The sequence below is a fragment of the Phaethon aethereus genome (assembly GCF_964289735.1).
Source record: "Phaethon aethereus genome assembly, chromosome: 2".
Taxonomy (NCBI): Eukaryota; Metazoa; Chordata; class Aves; order Phaethontiformes; family Phaethontidae; genus Phaethon; species Phaethon aethereus.
This window is the reverse complement of record NC_138582.1, coordinates 121,009,696-121,023,947: the sequence shown is the minus strand read 5'-3', so window position 1 is coordinate 121,023,947 and position 14,252 is coordinate 121,009,696. Positions and strand designations below refer to the sequence as shown.

General features: G+C 39.6%; 1 protein-coding gene across 1 annotated transcript; it reads right to left on the bottom strand.

Annotated features, from left to right (window-relative positions):
* Positions 1–1,953: 1,953 nt before the first annotated feature.
* Positions 1,954–11,007, bottom strand: LZTFL1 (leucine zipper transcription factor like 1; the record flags this gene model as incomplete). Its single annotated transcript, XM_081996972.1, has 9 exons — positions 10,920–11,007; positions 9,260–9,384; positions 8,588–8,782; positions 8,018–8,078; positions 7,096–7,164; positions 5,618–5,683; positions 5,404–5,481; positions 2,538–2,711; positions 1,954–2,061 (listed from the first exon to the last, which is right to left on the bottom strand). The coding sequence occupies exons 1-9, from the start codon at positions 10,920–10,922 to the stop codon at positions 1,954–1,956; spliced, it is 879 nt and encodes a 292-aa protein (XP_081853098.1). The 5' UTR covers positions 10,923–11,007.
* Between the last annotated feature and the right edge of the window lie 3,245 nt (positions 11,008–14,252).

The following is a 14,252-nucleotide window of genomic DNA, read 5'->3' as shown; positions in this document are numbered from 1 at the left end:
TTTCCCAGCCCTGCCACTGGTCCGCTTTTTTACAGCTGTTTGATGTGGTCTGGCTTTGAGCATGAATCTTTAATTTACATGTTCGCATTTCTAGCAAGATTCTTTACTGATCTGCCACTCCTTTCTACAGGTACTAAAAAAAGAGCTATACAAAACACTCCTATAAAAAACCCAGCTCCTTAAGGATTAAATGTTTGAAAACATAATGGTTTTATTTGGGGTAAAATACAACATACAGATGAACACGGACAGACGAAGAAGCAGAATGCACTATTAAGAGGCTGAGGACTACAAGTAGAAGACTTGAGAGAAATAAGCTGTTTTCTAGTGAGGTTACATTAAGAAAGGAGATGAAAACATCTGAAATAAGTTATTTCCCAAGAAAGTTGCTCCATTAGCAACTTCCCTGTGTGTTTTCGGATTATCATCTTAATGTTAAGAATACTGACAAAATCAGAATCTGTCTTCTGATGTTCAAATTTGTTTTAAATAAATTCAAGTGAAAAAGCATAACTTCAGTTAGTGGCTTTATTTGAAAGGGTCCAGCACTTCTGCTATAAAGCGTATGTACCTCACTCTCTAATGAACACCCTCTATCAAAATGTTACTGACCAGATTTTGCTGAGGTATGACATATCCAGTGCGAAATAATGTTACAGAAGCAGTGTGTTTCATTTTTTTCCTCCTACTTTTTACTTCCACTGATGGAATTTTCACATAGAATGCCACTTCATGGCTACATTAACAATACAAAAGTAACAACTGGAGTTTCCACCTCAGAGACATCAAAAAACCCTAATGCTTATTTTTTTCTTTTTTTTGTTTTTCTTAACAAAAATAAACTCCTTTCTTTGTAGGGAATTATCTCAGTTCTTCAATAAGCTCCTGTTCGCTATTTCTCAAGGAATGTTGATGGTTATCAATTGAAAACATAACTACAGAAACTAATACCTATAAATTGTAGGTTTACAAGGAAGTCAGGCAGGAGTTTCAGCGTGTTATCAGTATTAATAAAAAGTACTAGAAGCAAAAAATGTACCATTCAAAACCAAAATTATTGAAAAATAATACCAGTCTACATTTTCTTTCTATGGCAGCTTTCTGAGAGATTGGATGTTTTTGGTATTTTAGTCCTCCGGCTCATATCTGAGGATTTAAAAAAAAAAAGAATCATTAAAACAGAGTAGAAAATACCCAACAGATGTTTTGTTGTAAAATAAAAGAAAATAAGGGAAATACGCAACCCAAGTAATAAATTACTCCCACTAGTGACGCATTGTCCTTTTGACGTTCACTGTATGACTTAGGGCACAGACAAATGTATACACTTTTTAGACTATTTTCTCCTTTTAAAATTGGCCAGTTTATCAAATTGTAGAATGAGGGAATGACCAGGAATACAGGCAGAAATTTAAACAGAAGTCTGAAGTTCTACCTCCGTCCTCCTACAGCATAGGTCTAAGGCATCCATGGTGCCAAAGTTCACTTGACATTTGCAGAATGATAGTCTTCTACGCAATATAATGGCCAGGGTGCATCTTTACTCAATACAGGCCTAACTCTGTTTACATACCATGGACTCCTCATTCCCATAAACAAGTGTGGAAGAAATAAGATAATGCCAAAGCATCTGGTACATCTCCCACCTGTATCTCTGTGTGTAGCACCTGGCATCTTATCTACCACACCCATGAATATTTGCATCCTCTCCACACTAAATTCTCTCAATTCCTTGCTACACGGTAGCTGCTGTTGCACACATCAGTCCTATTTGCCTAGCATCCATTAAAAGGATTGGCTTGTCAAAAAATCAGGGAACAGCCTACTAGAAATTCGTTTTAAGGGAAAATTGATAGTCTGTTTTAGAGACAGCTTCAGATTTATAAAACCAAAATGGGAGCAGAACATGGATCCAGAACAAGGATCCTGTCTGGACAGACAGAACAGCACCACTTACTTGGAAAGCTTTTTACGTAGCTCCTTTATCTGTTCATTCTTCTTAGTGAGAATCTCTTTCATGTTGCGATAGGCAGCTGTTTGCTGAAATTTCTTCTCCAACTCCTACATAATAATAATATCAATATATTATTTACATATTATGAAAACCAGGCTAATATGCTTTTTAAAAAAAGATGACTTGCTTTTACACCTCAAGTTTCACAATAGTAGTTTCTCTAATTTACTTAAATTTAGATAAAGTCAGCTAGTATATTTAAATGAGATTACTGGGAGAGACAGGGAAACACAAATTGTATTTTCTAATGAAAACAGGCTAAAAGTCTTCTGAAGACTGGGAATACACTTCTCATGCAAAAATTTCTATGCAGACAAATGGGCAATTTTACAGCATTCCTCTAGTTATAATCACACAGTTGTGGTTTTGCTGTTTTACATGTAGCAGGTGTTTTTGCACTGAAATAACAAAAATACACAGGCAGAAGTGTGACACAGTAAACGCTGCATGTATGCTTGTTAAATTACTTATCAGTTAAAATGTGAGTAAGGATCTCATCTTTACATCACAATAAAATGTTAACCTTTTCAGCTGTGGATAGCTGATCCTGAACCTTGAGCAAGTCATGTTTTGTTGTCACCAAGTTCTCTTCCAAGAATTTTTGGTTTGCAGTAGAATCATTCAAAGTCTTCTCAAACTGGCATTTCAAAGCTGCCACTTTATTCTCCAGTTCAGTGATGTCCTGGTTTGCATCAGTCTTCAACAGAAGAAATATTTAAATGTCAAATGCAAGAGAAGAAATATTTAAAATATCAAGTGCAAAATTCCACATAAAGGTGGAATCTTAATTTTTAATGATTACGTTCACGTTATTCCTGTAAAGTCTAATTTAGAAGTGGTTTAACGAAAAAAAATAAAAATAGAAAACTAACTAATTTATAACTTTAAAAAACTGTTACTAAATGCATTTTAAAGATGGCTGGAATGTCTTCTCTGCCAAGTTTAGATTTCAAGTTCTTGTACTTCACTTGTTTAGGAATTAGGTGAAGCCAGTTTACAGTTTAAGATCTGAATGTCTATATCATAATGTATTTTTAAAGAGGGTAAAATATCACAGGCATTTCAAAAGCCGTTAGTGTAATACAGGTAGCAAAGGATGGAAGTGTTAAGGCTCATATTATCAATCAGGTACCAATATTGCACTGTTCTCAGATGCATTACAAAAAGAGCCTCCACAGTTGCTACGCAGCAACTTTCCTGTTTCCTTGTGAGAAGAAACAACACAAACTCTTCTGGCCATCAGTTCTGGGTCACAAAAATTATATTCATGTAACTGTTCTACAGATTTCCATTTAAAAAAAAACCTCTCAGATTTAAAAGCTCAACTTCAAACTCTCAAAAGACTCAGGATAAGACCAAACCAGCAGCACTTTAAAAAGAAGAAAAATCTAAAACCAAGGAAGCTCTGCTCCTTTTTCTATGTGGAAGGTAAGATTTGAGCATGGGAAGCCACTTGGTAATATTACGTGTACAGAAGAAAAACTTATTTTGAGATATTTTGAGAAATTTTGAGGTAGAGTCCAACGCCGCAATGTGGAAAAGCACTACACTTGTATAATGTTTCAGGTCAGAATAGACAGTGATCATTTTTCTAAACTGTGACATAAGTCAATTATGTAAAAATTCTAAATCCTCAAGTTAAACTGATCTAAGAGAGCAGTTACTCCCAAACCATCGTTCATACTTGGTGTGTGGAATCACATTAACTATTTATAAAAAAGGAAAAAAAAGAAAAAAAGGTAGAAATCTGCTGAGCTAGGAGTTGGTCCTTAAGAACCATTGTGGTTTGGCAGTCATTTGCCCAAAGAGTTTGAAAACTACTGCTTTAATGAGCAACTGGGTTCATATGATTTTATTGACACCCATCCTATTTAAATATGGAATGAAACCAGATAAAAATCAGCATTTTTTCCAAACAACTAATACTTTAATTGATTAAATAGAGTAGTACATTTCAGCACTATATCTACTAGCTAGTTTCAACAACATATATATGTCTGTAAATAGAAAATGTAAGAGTTGGAGAAGAAAGTGACATATTATAGAGAGCAAATTAGGACACGGAAGCTGAAGATACTTAGCAGCCCTGACACTGAGGCCAATTCATGTTTAACCAGAAAAGTAGCATGAGATTTGGTCCCAATCTTTTAAAACTACAAACACTATTATCCAGGATTTAATAAACCCCTTTAATATTTTAAACCTTTAATAATTTAAGGCTTAACAAAACAGATAAAGAAAATATTTGCCATGACTGATAAATCAAGTTCCCTATTAAATAACATTATTGAATACAGATTTTTAAAGTTACGGGATAAAATTATAACATATTAAGAAAGCCAAGTACATACCATAAACCAGTTAGAAAGCAAAATAAAAAAGAAACCAGATTAAAATATGAAAATTAAAGTGGAAATGTTTTAAGATATTGAACTTCGCTTCCAAATCTGTAAATATTGTAAGAATTTTAAAAAGTCAGTTTCTCAAAATAATGGGATTAAAGTGTTCCAATTTTGTTAAAAGTTTGGACTGAAATGTTTTAAATTTAAGAAATCACACATGAACAAACTTTAGAAAATTCTAATTATTGAGAAAATAAAGGTACAAACTTAAAAAAAAAATACTAAGTTGATCTGAACAGATTTATCTGTGTCAACCTGCATGACTTCTAGCTTCTCATGTTTTTCTTCTGCAGCAGCAACTCACCATGTTTGAATCCTCATTTACAAAAAAGATTAAGAACCTCAAGTAGTAAAAATAAACAGTGAACCATTTTTGACAGTACGCTGATATGGGCAGAACTACATAAAATCAAACATTTGCCATCTGACCGACGATCACTGACATTTATAGCAAAACTTCAATTGATGTTTAAGAACACAGGGCACTGGACACTTACATATAAGCGCTTAGGTTTTTAAAGTCTGAAGTGCAAAGCAGCAAGTCTGGCTTGTCCATGTCAATATCAAGTGTGACAAATGCTTAGTGTTTTATTGTTGCTATAAAACCAGGTCAGATATCATTCTTTCATTAGTAAACAGGAAGAAACAAAGAGAAGTAAATTTGTATCTGTTAATACAAATATCACCCCTAGAATATATGAACTCTGGAATACTACTTCCTGATAGCACCTGGAATAATACTGTCTGCTAATAATTTTTCATGGTCTATGTGACACAAAAGACATGTCATAACAGCAGCTAGCATTCTGGATTATCTGCTGACTGACAGACCAGCAGGAACAGATAATTTCAGCAGGAACAAGACAATACTAACTTGACCTTTGTATTTGCCAGAAAAGAAACACACCATAAAGACCAACTTTTGATGTACAGACAACCGTTGTGTTAAACGGGGCGGGTGGGGGTGGAAAGCTTAATTATATTTACCTTTTGATCTCCTTGGATCATTTGTAAATCCTTCAGTGACTTCTCTAACTTGGACTTCTCATCTAGTGCAGCTGTAGCCTGTGATACATTAAAAATGTAAAACCTCAGAAACATATTTCAATTAAAAACCTAAGAATAATAACCATGGAATTCTTATTTAGATATTTTTTAATATGTAAACAGCATTAAGTATCCAAGGTTACAGGGAATTTACCTGTGTTTCTATGGTCTTCAGTCTGGTCTTTAACTTTTCATTTTCTTCTTGGAGACAAGCAACTGTCTTTGGGTTAATGAATGAGAAAAAGTTTGTGAACACCCTTGTGCTATTTTGAATTTTCCAAATATTTCAGGTAAGGAAATATGCTCCATAGCTTAGGAAAGCAAACAAGCTTCTAAATGCTTATAAAAATGGCTTTCATAAGAAATCCATAATCCATTTATTTACTGTGTTTTCTGCCTCATTTGGCAAGAAATTTAAGTCTCTAATTCTCCTGTAATATATAGGACTGTTCACTTAAATTTGTCACATGCTTTACTAAATTGAGATTAGCGAACTTGGCATCTTGTTAGTATAAAGATTCATGATACAGAAAATTGCATGTTCAGAGATGCAGATCTCATTGCTGTTCATCATTTGTATTTTCAATCAACAGGAAAATAAGAATTTATTCATAGTTCCTATTTAAAAGAGACAAATACCAGGTTACTACCTATTACGTTCTGTGTCACAGAAAACAACCATGTTTTATCAGTCAGAGTAAATTCACCATATAAGCTTTAAATTATATTTGAGGAAAAAAAAAGATATCAAATGCACATATTCAACAAAAACTGTTATGAAACAGATTTCAAATTATTTTTGAAAGAGAACTACATTGTTCTATAAGTAAAATACAAGTCTGAATTCTTGAATGCTCTAATTATGTTAATGGGTAACAACAATTTGATTCAGACACTGTACTTGACAGATCATTTTGGTAATGCAGAAGACGACAGAAAACGCAACTCCTTGCTTAATATCTTGACTGCCCATAACGTAAAAGTGTATTGTAAGAAGCATGGCATTTTAAAAAGTTCAACTGAACTAAATGAGTTCAATACCTAATAAAAAACATTGATAGCATTAAATACTAGAATGTGTTTTGTAATTCTGAAAATCTTTGGCAAGTGGGAAATCAGATGCTTTCAAAACTAGTAAACTCCAAATTCTTTAAGTGCCTGTTTCTTTAGGAGGAATTTAACCAACTAACAAAAGACAAAAGACTGAATGTAGTAAGATTGACTTTGAATGATACTGAAAATGTCTGATAACCTAATCATTTCAGGCAGCTGCATATTTTAATTTACTTCCTTGTTGGAAAACCAGCCAGCTGCACGGAACAAACTGAATACTGCTTTCTACTAATTTACCCCATTAAATGGAAAAATAAATAATTACAGAGGCCAAAATGTCTTTGCAAAAGGAAAGTTAATACTGCACTACATGTTAGAGACCATAACACACAATAAATTTAAGATGCTTTACAATGTTTATTAATTTATTAGCATTTTACTTTACATTTCTGGGGTATATTACCTTGATGTCTATATAGTGACAGGCACATTTTACAAATGTTACTGTACAACTATCCAGTTCAGTTGAATAAGCAGAATGGTCATTGACCACAACTGCACGAACAGACAAGTTCTTACCTTGTTTAGCAGCTCTGACCCACCTTCATTTAATGGAGCCAGTTTTGGTTTAATGAGATCTGCACTAGGCTAAAGAAATAATAAAGATTAAAAAATTAAATTATTCTGATTTCTAGGAGGAAGAAAAATATTCCTTTAGTCTGTAAAATAATTGTTGACAGTCAATTCAGCTTTCTTTTGTGAAGCAAATGAACGACCTTTTATTTTAAGTTCATTTTTTACTGGTACCTTGGCTCCTAAGTTATATACTTCACTTTCAGTTAAAGTTAAACAAAAATACTGCATAGAGACATAAAAGGATTGCAAACTTGAATGCACAAAAGACTACCAATGCTGCAGCAACCAAAAGACAAAGGAGTAAGGAAAACAGAAAAAAAATATTTGAGTGATTGTAAGAGTAAAAAGTGTTTACACAGCTCCAAATAATTTTCTTATTTTAAGTATTCAAATGTAATATGTGTTAACTAAATATACCTTTACAGTACAAACCAAGTAAGGTGCAACCATAATCATACAAGATAAGCTAGAGTAATATCTGTATTATGGAACCTTCTCAGCTCTTGCCTCCATGTTGGGACAAGCGAATGTCCCAGTCCTACCCCAGTTTCCAGGGGGAAGGGAACCCAGGAGCAGACGCTCCAACACATCCCTGATCTGGCTGACTTTGGAACGAGGATTATGAAGTATGACCCGGATGTGCAGAATTTGCAATCAGGAAACAGCCAAGGCAATTCAGTGTGAGCCCTGGTGCCAAACTGCAAAATGCTACTTTTTGGAGACTTTCAAAGACTGTTTTGAAAAAGAGTGGGTTTTTTGTTTTGTTTTTCTCTCTTAAGCACAACGAGTCAGTACTAAGTATTTTAAATGTCTGTCATGACTCCACATGACATTTGATTATGATTTGATTAAAATAAAACTCTACCTTCTTGTTCGAAGATGTAAATTCTGACTTTTCAAACTCAGCAACCTGTTCCAACAATTCTCTTGAAAAGAAAAATAAAGGGAGACATTTATTTACTAAACTGTTATGCTATGAAACCCATTTTACCAGGCTGATGCTATGTTCTTTATCACATGTAAGATTCTCGTAGAAGTACAGAATGAAGTCCTGTGCAAATACAATGAATGCAACAGATCATGTCATGCAGTGGCATAGTATATGCATTAGAACTGTAAGATTTAGCATGCTTGATTAAAATATAATCTACTCCGACAACAAAGGCTTTTTAATCAAATCCTATCACCTGTTCTTAATTGATTAGTTCAAGTAAGAACATTACCAATAAAAACATCTTCCTGACAAATCTGAAGTATCAATTTATAACAAATCTGTGTATCTTGCTACTTTATAGATGGAAGACTTGAAACTAACCTATCATCAATACAATAGTAAAAGAATAGGCTTCTATGGTTAGGAAAAGAATGCAAATAGTCAACATTTTGACGTTTTCTTATAACTGAAAGGCATTCTGTATAGTCCAATATATGTTACCGATTCTCCAATTCAGAGACGTCTGTCTGTAACTTAAGGTACCATTTCTCAGCCTGCGAAAAGAGCTGCCGCAGAAGTAAAACATTGGTGTAAGTTGTATTTATGAGCTCTGACTCCACTTCACTGTGTACAACAGTCCGCAGTCCATCCAGCATGTCTGCCACCTCATCGACTGTGAAGGTCTCCTCAACCAGTCTAAACAGAACAGTCAAGATGAGTCATGTATGATAAAGGTTAACAATTTTGCATTGTTATGAGACCTCACTACAGGTATCACTCTTCTACAATGCAATGTCCTTCTGAAAACATCCACTGTCAGTAGTTATTAGATGACCATAGCATTACTAATTGGTTATTGGATTTAAATTTTCTCTTAGAAACATTACAATCACAAATATTACTTCAGCTACAGTCTTGCATCAAATTTAGACATCAGAAGCAAGATATAAAGCAATGTCATGCTGTCAATATCTATGTTAATTCCTAAGAATTTGAACAACTTAGTTTTAAAAGGACGTGACTTGTAATGTTTGGAAAATTATTGGGTCTTTCTTCCTCACTAAGAACTTAACAAATGTAAAGGGAGAAAAGTCGCCCCATCAAGCATTTAAACCTGTGATTGTTGCTAGCATATTTTGCTTTATTCTTGCTCAGAACTGCCCCTCACGGTACCTGCTGTCCTTAAGGTCCTGAAAACAAGAATCCACTGTTTTGAGACACAGGCCACGCTTGAAACGAGCAAAGCGCATGTAGTTGATCACTTCATTCTGGTGGTGCTCATTAAGGCCTAGCTCTGCCTGCAGATAAGGATATAAGCACAAAGACAAATATACACTGAAATAAGTAAAAAGGAGCCTAAGTATTGTGAAGGCTTGCCTTCTGACTAGTTTCTGTGCTTGCTTCATTGGGTTATCATGTTAACTAGTATGTTAAAAAACAACCATATTTTCACATGTGTAATCCCTGTATACCTCACAGAAGTGTTCCCCCTTTAAAAGCACCAGTACTTGGAATTAAATCCGCAAGTGAACAGTACCCTCAGAAAAGTCATGCGAAATCAGAGACAATCAGAGGATCAGAACCAGAAGGACTGTAGGGGAGAGGAAGCTCTTGGATAAATTTGTCTTTGCATTATATGTACATGTGTATAATGTAGCTGAATGATGTATCTTTTATAGCTGTACAAGCAAAAATACACAGGAAAGTATGTTATGCTTCTTTTACATATAAACTAACAAATTTTGAGTAATAACCTGAATTTGTTTCTCAACAGCCTATTGCCCAGAAACAAATATTCCCAGGGCAAATCAAGAAGGAAGCATTTTTACATCTGGCTAACTAGCCCTTCTATGTATGCCTCCATTTCAGAAGATTGACATGGCCAAGTACATTACAATAAATCTTGCTCATGCAGGTAGCACAAGTCACAAGGAGGCACAAGAAGGCACGAATGGGAGCTTAATCACAGTCCCTGGAGAGCTGACACAACCAAAGGTGAAGTCCATTTCATTTACTCCAACATATTGAGTTAGTAGTGCTGGTCTTGGAGACAGCAATGTAGCAACTCGGACAAAACAGTTAATCTGATCACCTTGTCCTTATTAATCCAACTGCACAGCATAGCTCCTGCAAAAATACAGTACTTCAACACCTGGATGAACAATACTGAAAATGTGAGCACAGATCTCGACTACCTGGAAATTAAAGGCAGTCTAGGAAACCGCAACAGCAGTAAATAAAACAAGCTCTCATAATGTGGTTGAAAGTCCAATGTCTCCCACAAAGTCCCACATCTTGCAAATCAGAGAACATACTGAAAGCTCGATTAACATTCTCTTCGCTGTTGCTAGGTTTTCTTTAGGTGAAATTATCTGTAACATCTGTATTCGTTACAGATAGAAAAGAAGACCTATGCCAGTGCCAGTGCTGAAATCTCACGGTCCAGACAGCAGCTACAAAAGGACAGTAAACTAATAAATATAGAAGCTCAGGCCAAAGCCACTCATGATCTCCAAGCGCGGCTAAGCAGCCAGGGCATCGGATCCTGCAAAAACCCCAACGTCCACTAGTCTCCGCAGAGTTCCAACAGGGGTGGCACAGATGCCCAGGACGGCAGGCGGCAACAGCAGTCCCCGGGAGCGGCCCCCGCATGACGAAGGGCCGCCTCCCTGCCCAGCCTCGGGGCCGGCCCACAGCAACGGCCGGCCGACGCGGAGAGCCTCCTCACGGCTACGGCACTACTCTGCCCCGCGGTGGGGAGCAAGGCCGGCCAGACGGCGACACCACCCTCCGCCCAGAAGAGCTGACGGCCGGAGGCGGCTCCACTACTCACCATGGCAGCCCTTTCGCCGGCGCTCGGACGGCGGCCGAGCTCAGGGCTGACTACGGGCTAACGGTTGCCATAGAGAACGAAGCCTCGCGAGTGCCCTCGCTGCGCTCCTATTGGCGGCGGCTCGCTCACGTGACTGACACTGCCCGCCCCCCCCCCCCCCCCCGCCCCGGACCCGGACGTGGCGCGCCCGTGTCCCCGGTGTCCCTCCCTCTCGGCGGCCGTTGGCCGTTTCCCGAGGCAATCGCCGTTGCCCCCCGCCAGCTCGCATCGTGTTCCGCCCCTACGGCACCAGCATCTGCGCATGCGCCCCCCATCCCGACCCGCCGCCTAGCCAGCCCAGCGTCCTGTCAGCGCGAAGTGCGGCGAGGCGCGCGTTTGGGGCTCCTCGGTGGGGCTGCGGGGCGCCGTCCTTCCCGCCCCTTCCCCGGGGCGGCCTGCAGCCCCAGGGCCTGCCGCCGGGCGTGGAGGGCAGGGCTGCCGGGCCTCGGTTTGCAGCCGCTCCGGGCTCGGCCGGTTTCGGTCCGCTCTTCCTTCACCCCGGGGGAAAGGGGGGCGGGAGCAAGCAGGTGGGAAGCTGTGTAAGGGGTTTTTTCAAAATCTGTTTTGTTTTTTTTTGGGGGGGGGGGAGGAGTGCGTGTTTGTTTTTATTGACGCCCTCATGAAATAAAGAGTTGTTCAGCTTTTGGGATTCTTTGCTTCTCTCGCTGTTCATGTACGAATGAATGAGTGAGTGAGTCTCCTGGGGACGGAAGTTCTGGCAGTTGGATGGAGGTGAGCGAAATTAATGGGAACCTCTTAAAATTATAATAAAACGGTAAGTGTGTATGCATTGATGGGCTTCGTAATCGGTAAACCAGTTTAGTTTAGGAGCTCTATTCTGTACTGAGATTTTTGAATTCGGCGTTGCCACAGGACACACAGTTACAAATTTGATCTGTTCTGGTTCATATGACCGCGGTACTCCTGTTGACACCCTGTTGACACACCTCTGGTTCTGTAGCCCGGCACTCCGGTACTACTCTGGTGTAAGGGAGGGAACACAGATCACACAGCCACAGGCTGGCTGAGGGTGGCGGGGGCCTCGGCGTTCCGCTGGCTCAACACCCCTGTTGTTGCGAGTTCGCTCCTGGTTTGCAATGACCCACCTCACATCCCGAGACGAGACACTGATTTGTTAGAGTTATGCAAGGCTGGGTGCTACATGAAACTAGCACACCTCAGTTAACACAAGGAAAATATTTATACACTTCGAGCAACAGTTATCAGTGTTTTAAAAAGTTGGCTTCCTTACCCTTGTGCCCATGGGTTCTCGCAAGCCTCGTCTCCACTGAAAGCCACAGTCCTTTTTTATTGCGCATGCTCAGTGAGGGAGGGGCTTTTGCGACTAGTGGGCTTTCCCCGCCCAGAGGCGGGTTTCTATTAGGCCGATTAGATGTTAATTAGATGTTAATAGGGATAGTTCACTCACGGTGCAGTTTTTAGGCAATTCTTCATTGCCAAGTTTAACCCATGGGGCACATACATGTGGCTAATTGGTTACAATATTTTACAGCTAATCACCCCTGACAGTTTCCAAAACCATGCTCAAGGCTCTCAAAGGCTACATGACTGGCTTAAATTCTAAGTACAGGATAAGATTCCTTATGTTCCCCTTCAAAGTTCACTTGACACTTAATTGCAGTTTGAAGACAACACCCCTGCTCAAGCAGGGCCACCCAGAGCCAGTTGTCCAGGTCCGCGTCCAGACCGCTTTGGAGTATCTCCAAGGATGGAAGCTCCACCACCGCCCTGAGCAACCTGTGCCAGCGCTTGGTCCCTTTCACAGTGAGGAAGCGTTTCCTGATGTTCCGGGGAAACCTCCTGTGTTTCAGGTGGTGCCCATCACCTCTGGTCCTGTCACTGGCACCACTGGAAAGAGCCTGCCTCCATCCTCTGTGCGCCCTCCCTTCAGGCATTTGTACATGGTGATGAGGTCCCCCCCTGAGTCTTCTCTTCCCCTGGTGAACAGTCCCAGCTCTCTCAGCCTCTCCTCATAGGAGAGGCTTTCTGGTCCCTTCATCATCTGGCCCTTTGCTGGACTCTTTCCAGTAGCTCCATCTCTTTTTTTCTACTGGGGAGCCCAGAACTGGTCCCAGCACTCCAGTGATCTGGAGTCTCTTCTTAGGGAAGCCACAGCAAATTATTGGCTCAGACAAGATTCTTAGCTTTTAAATATGGATTAATAGCACCTACTTGACTATAACGTTTTACTGTTGGACGGATACATACATTATGGTTAGTGCTTAATAAAACTGAAACCTGGACACAGGATCCTGAGTTTGGTCTTGTTTGTGCTCAATAAAGCAAACAACCAAAACCAAAGCATAAACCAGAAATCACAGTGAGAATTATCTTTAAAAACAGATGGATGATACAACGAAATAAAGGAGTATGAAAAGACCTTTCTAATTCCAGCTAAAAGTGGAGAAAAATGCTGCCCTTAGTATGCAATTAGTAAAGGCTAAGCCAGCACTCACACAGTGCCTGGCACTCCAGACGGCGTGAAGGACAGAGCTGTGTGATTGATGTGGGGCGGGGGGAGGAGGAATCAGAGGGAGAAGGAGAGGTTTGTGATGTCTTCTGTATGGAGTGACTGCAAGGCACTTGGGATGAGATATCCAAACACAATCTGGCCAGAGGCGAAGAGGGGAGGACAAGTGAAAAGAATAGGGAAAAAAAGAGAAAAGAATGGGGTGAAAATGGAGAAGAAAGGGGAAGAGGAAGGAAAAGGGGAAGAGGAAATGGTTGTTGAAGCAGGAAGACAGCCAAGTAACACCTGGACTTCCAGAAAAATATCCACCTACCTTGCCTTAGAGATGTGACCTGTCTTTTTTGATGTAGCTGTCAACAGAATTATCAATAATTTGATACTTCCAGTCGGGACTGTTGCTGGATACAGCGGTATATGGGAATGCAATCAGTAGAGCTAGAGCTCGTTATTTCAGCATGTGCTATTTCAGCATCCCTTTGCCTTGCAGGGCCCTCTGCAAGAGCAGAGCACGCTCTTAAAATGCACTGGCTACCGGTTCCTTTTGAAGCCTGACTCAAAACACAGGTTTCCGCTGCTACAGTAGGTATTGTCCGAAGTCCTTGCTCCTGACAGACGATCTTCTTCCTAACAGCCCTCTGGACATGGGGCTCTCCTGGCGAGGGAATTCGGCACGAGCCTCACTCTGCCTGCTGATCCATCGGAGCCCTGTCTGGACACGCGTCTCTTCACACGTTGGAGCTGGCATCAAATCCTTGAGAGCCTTCCAATGAATCGACATCATCTGGCAGCTTTCTGCACGTGTT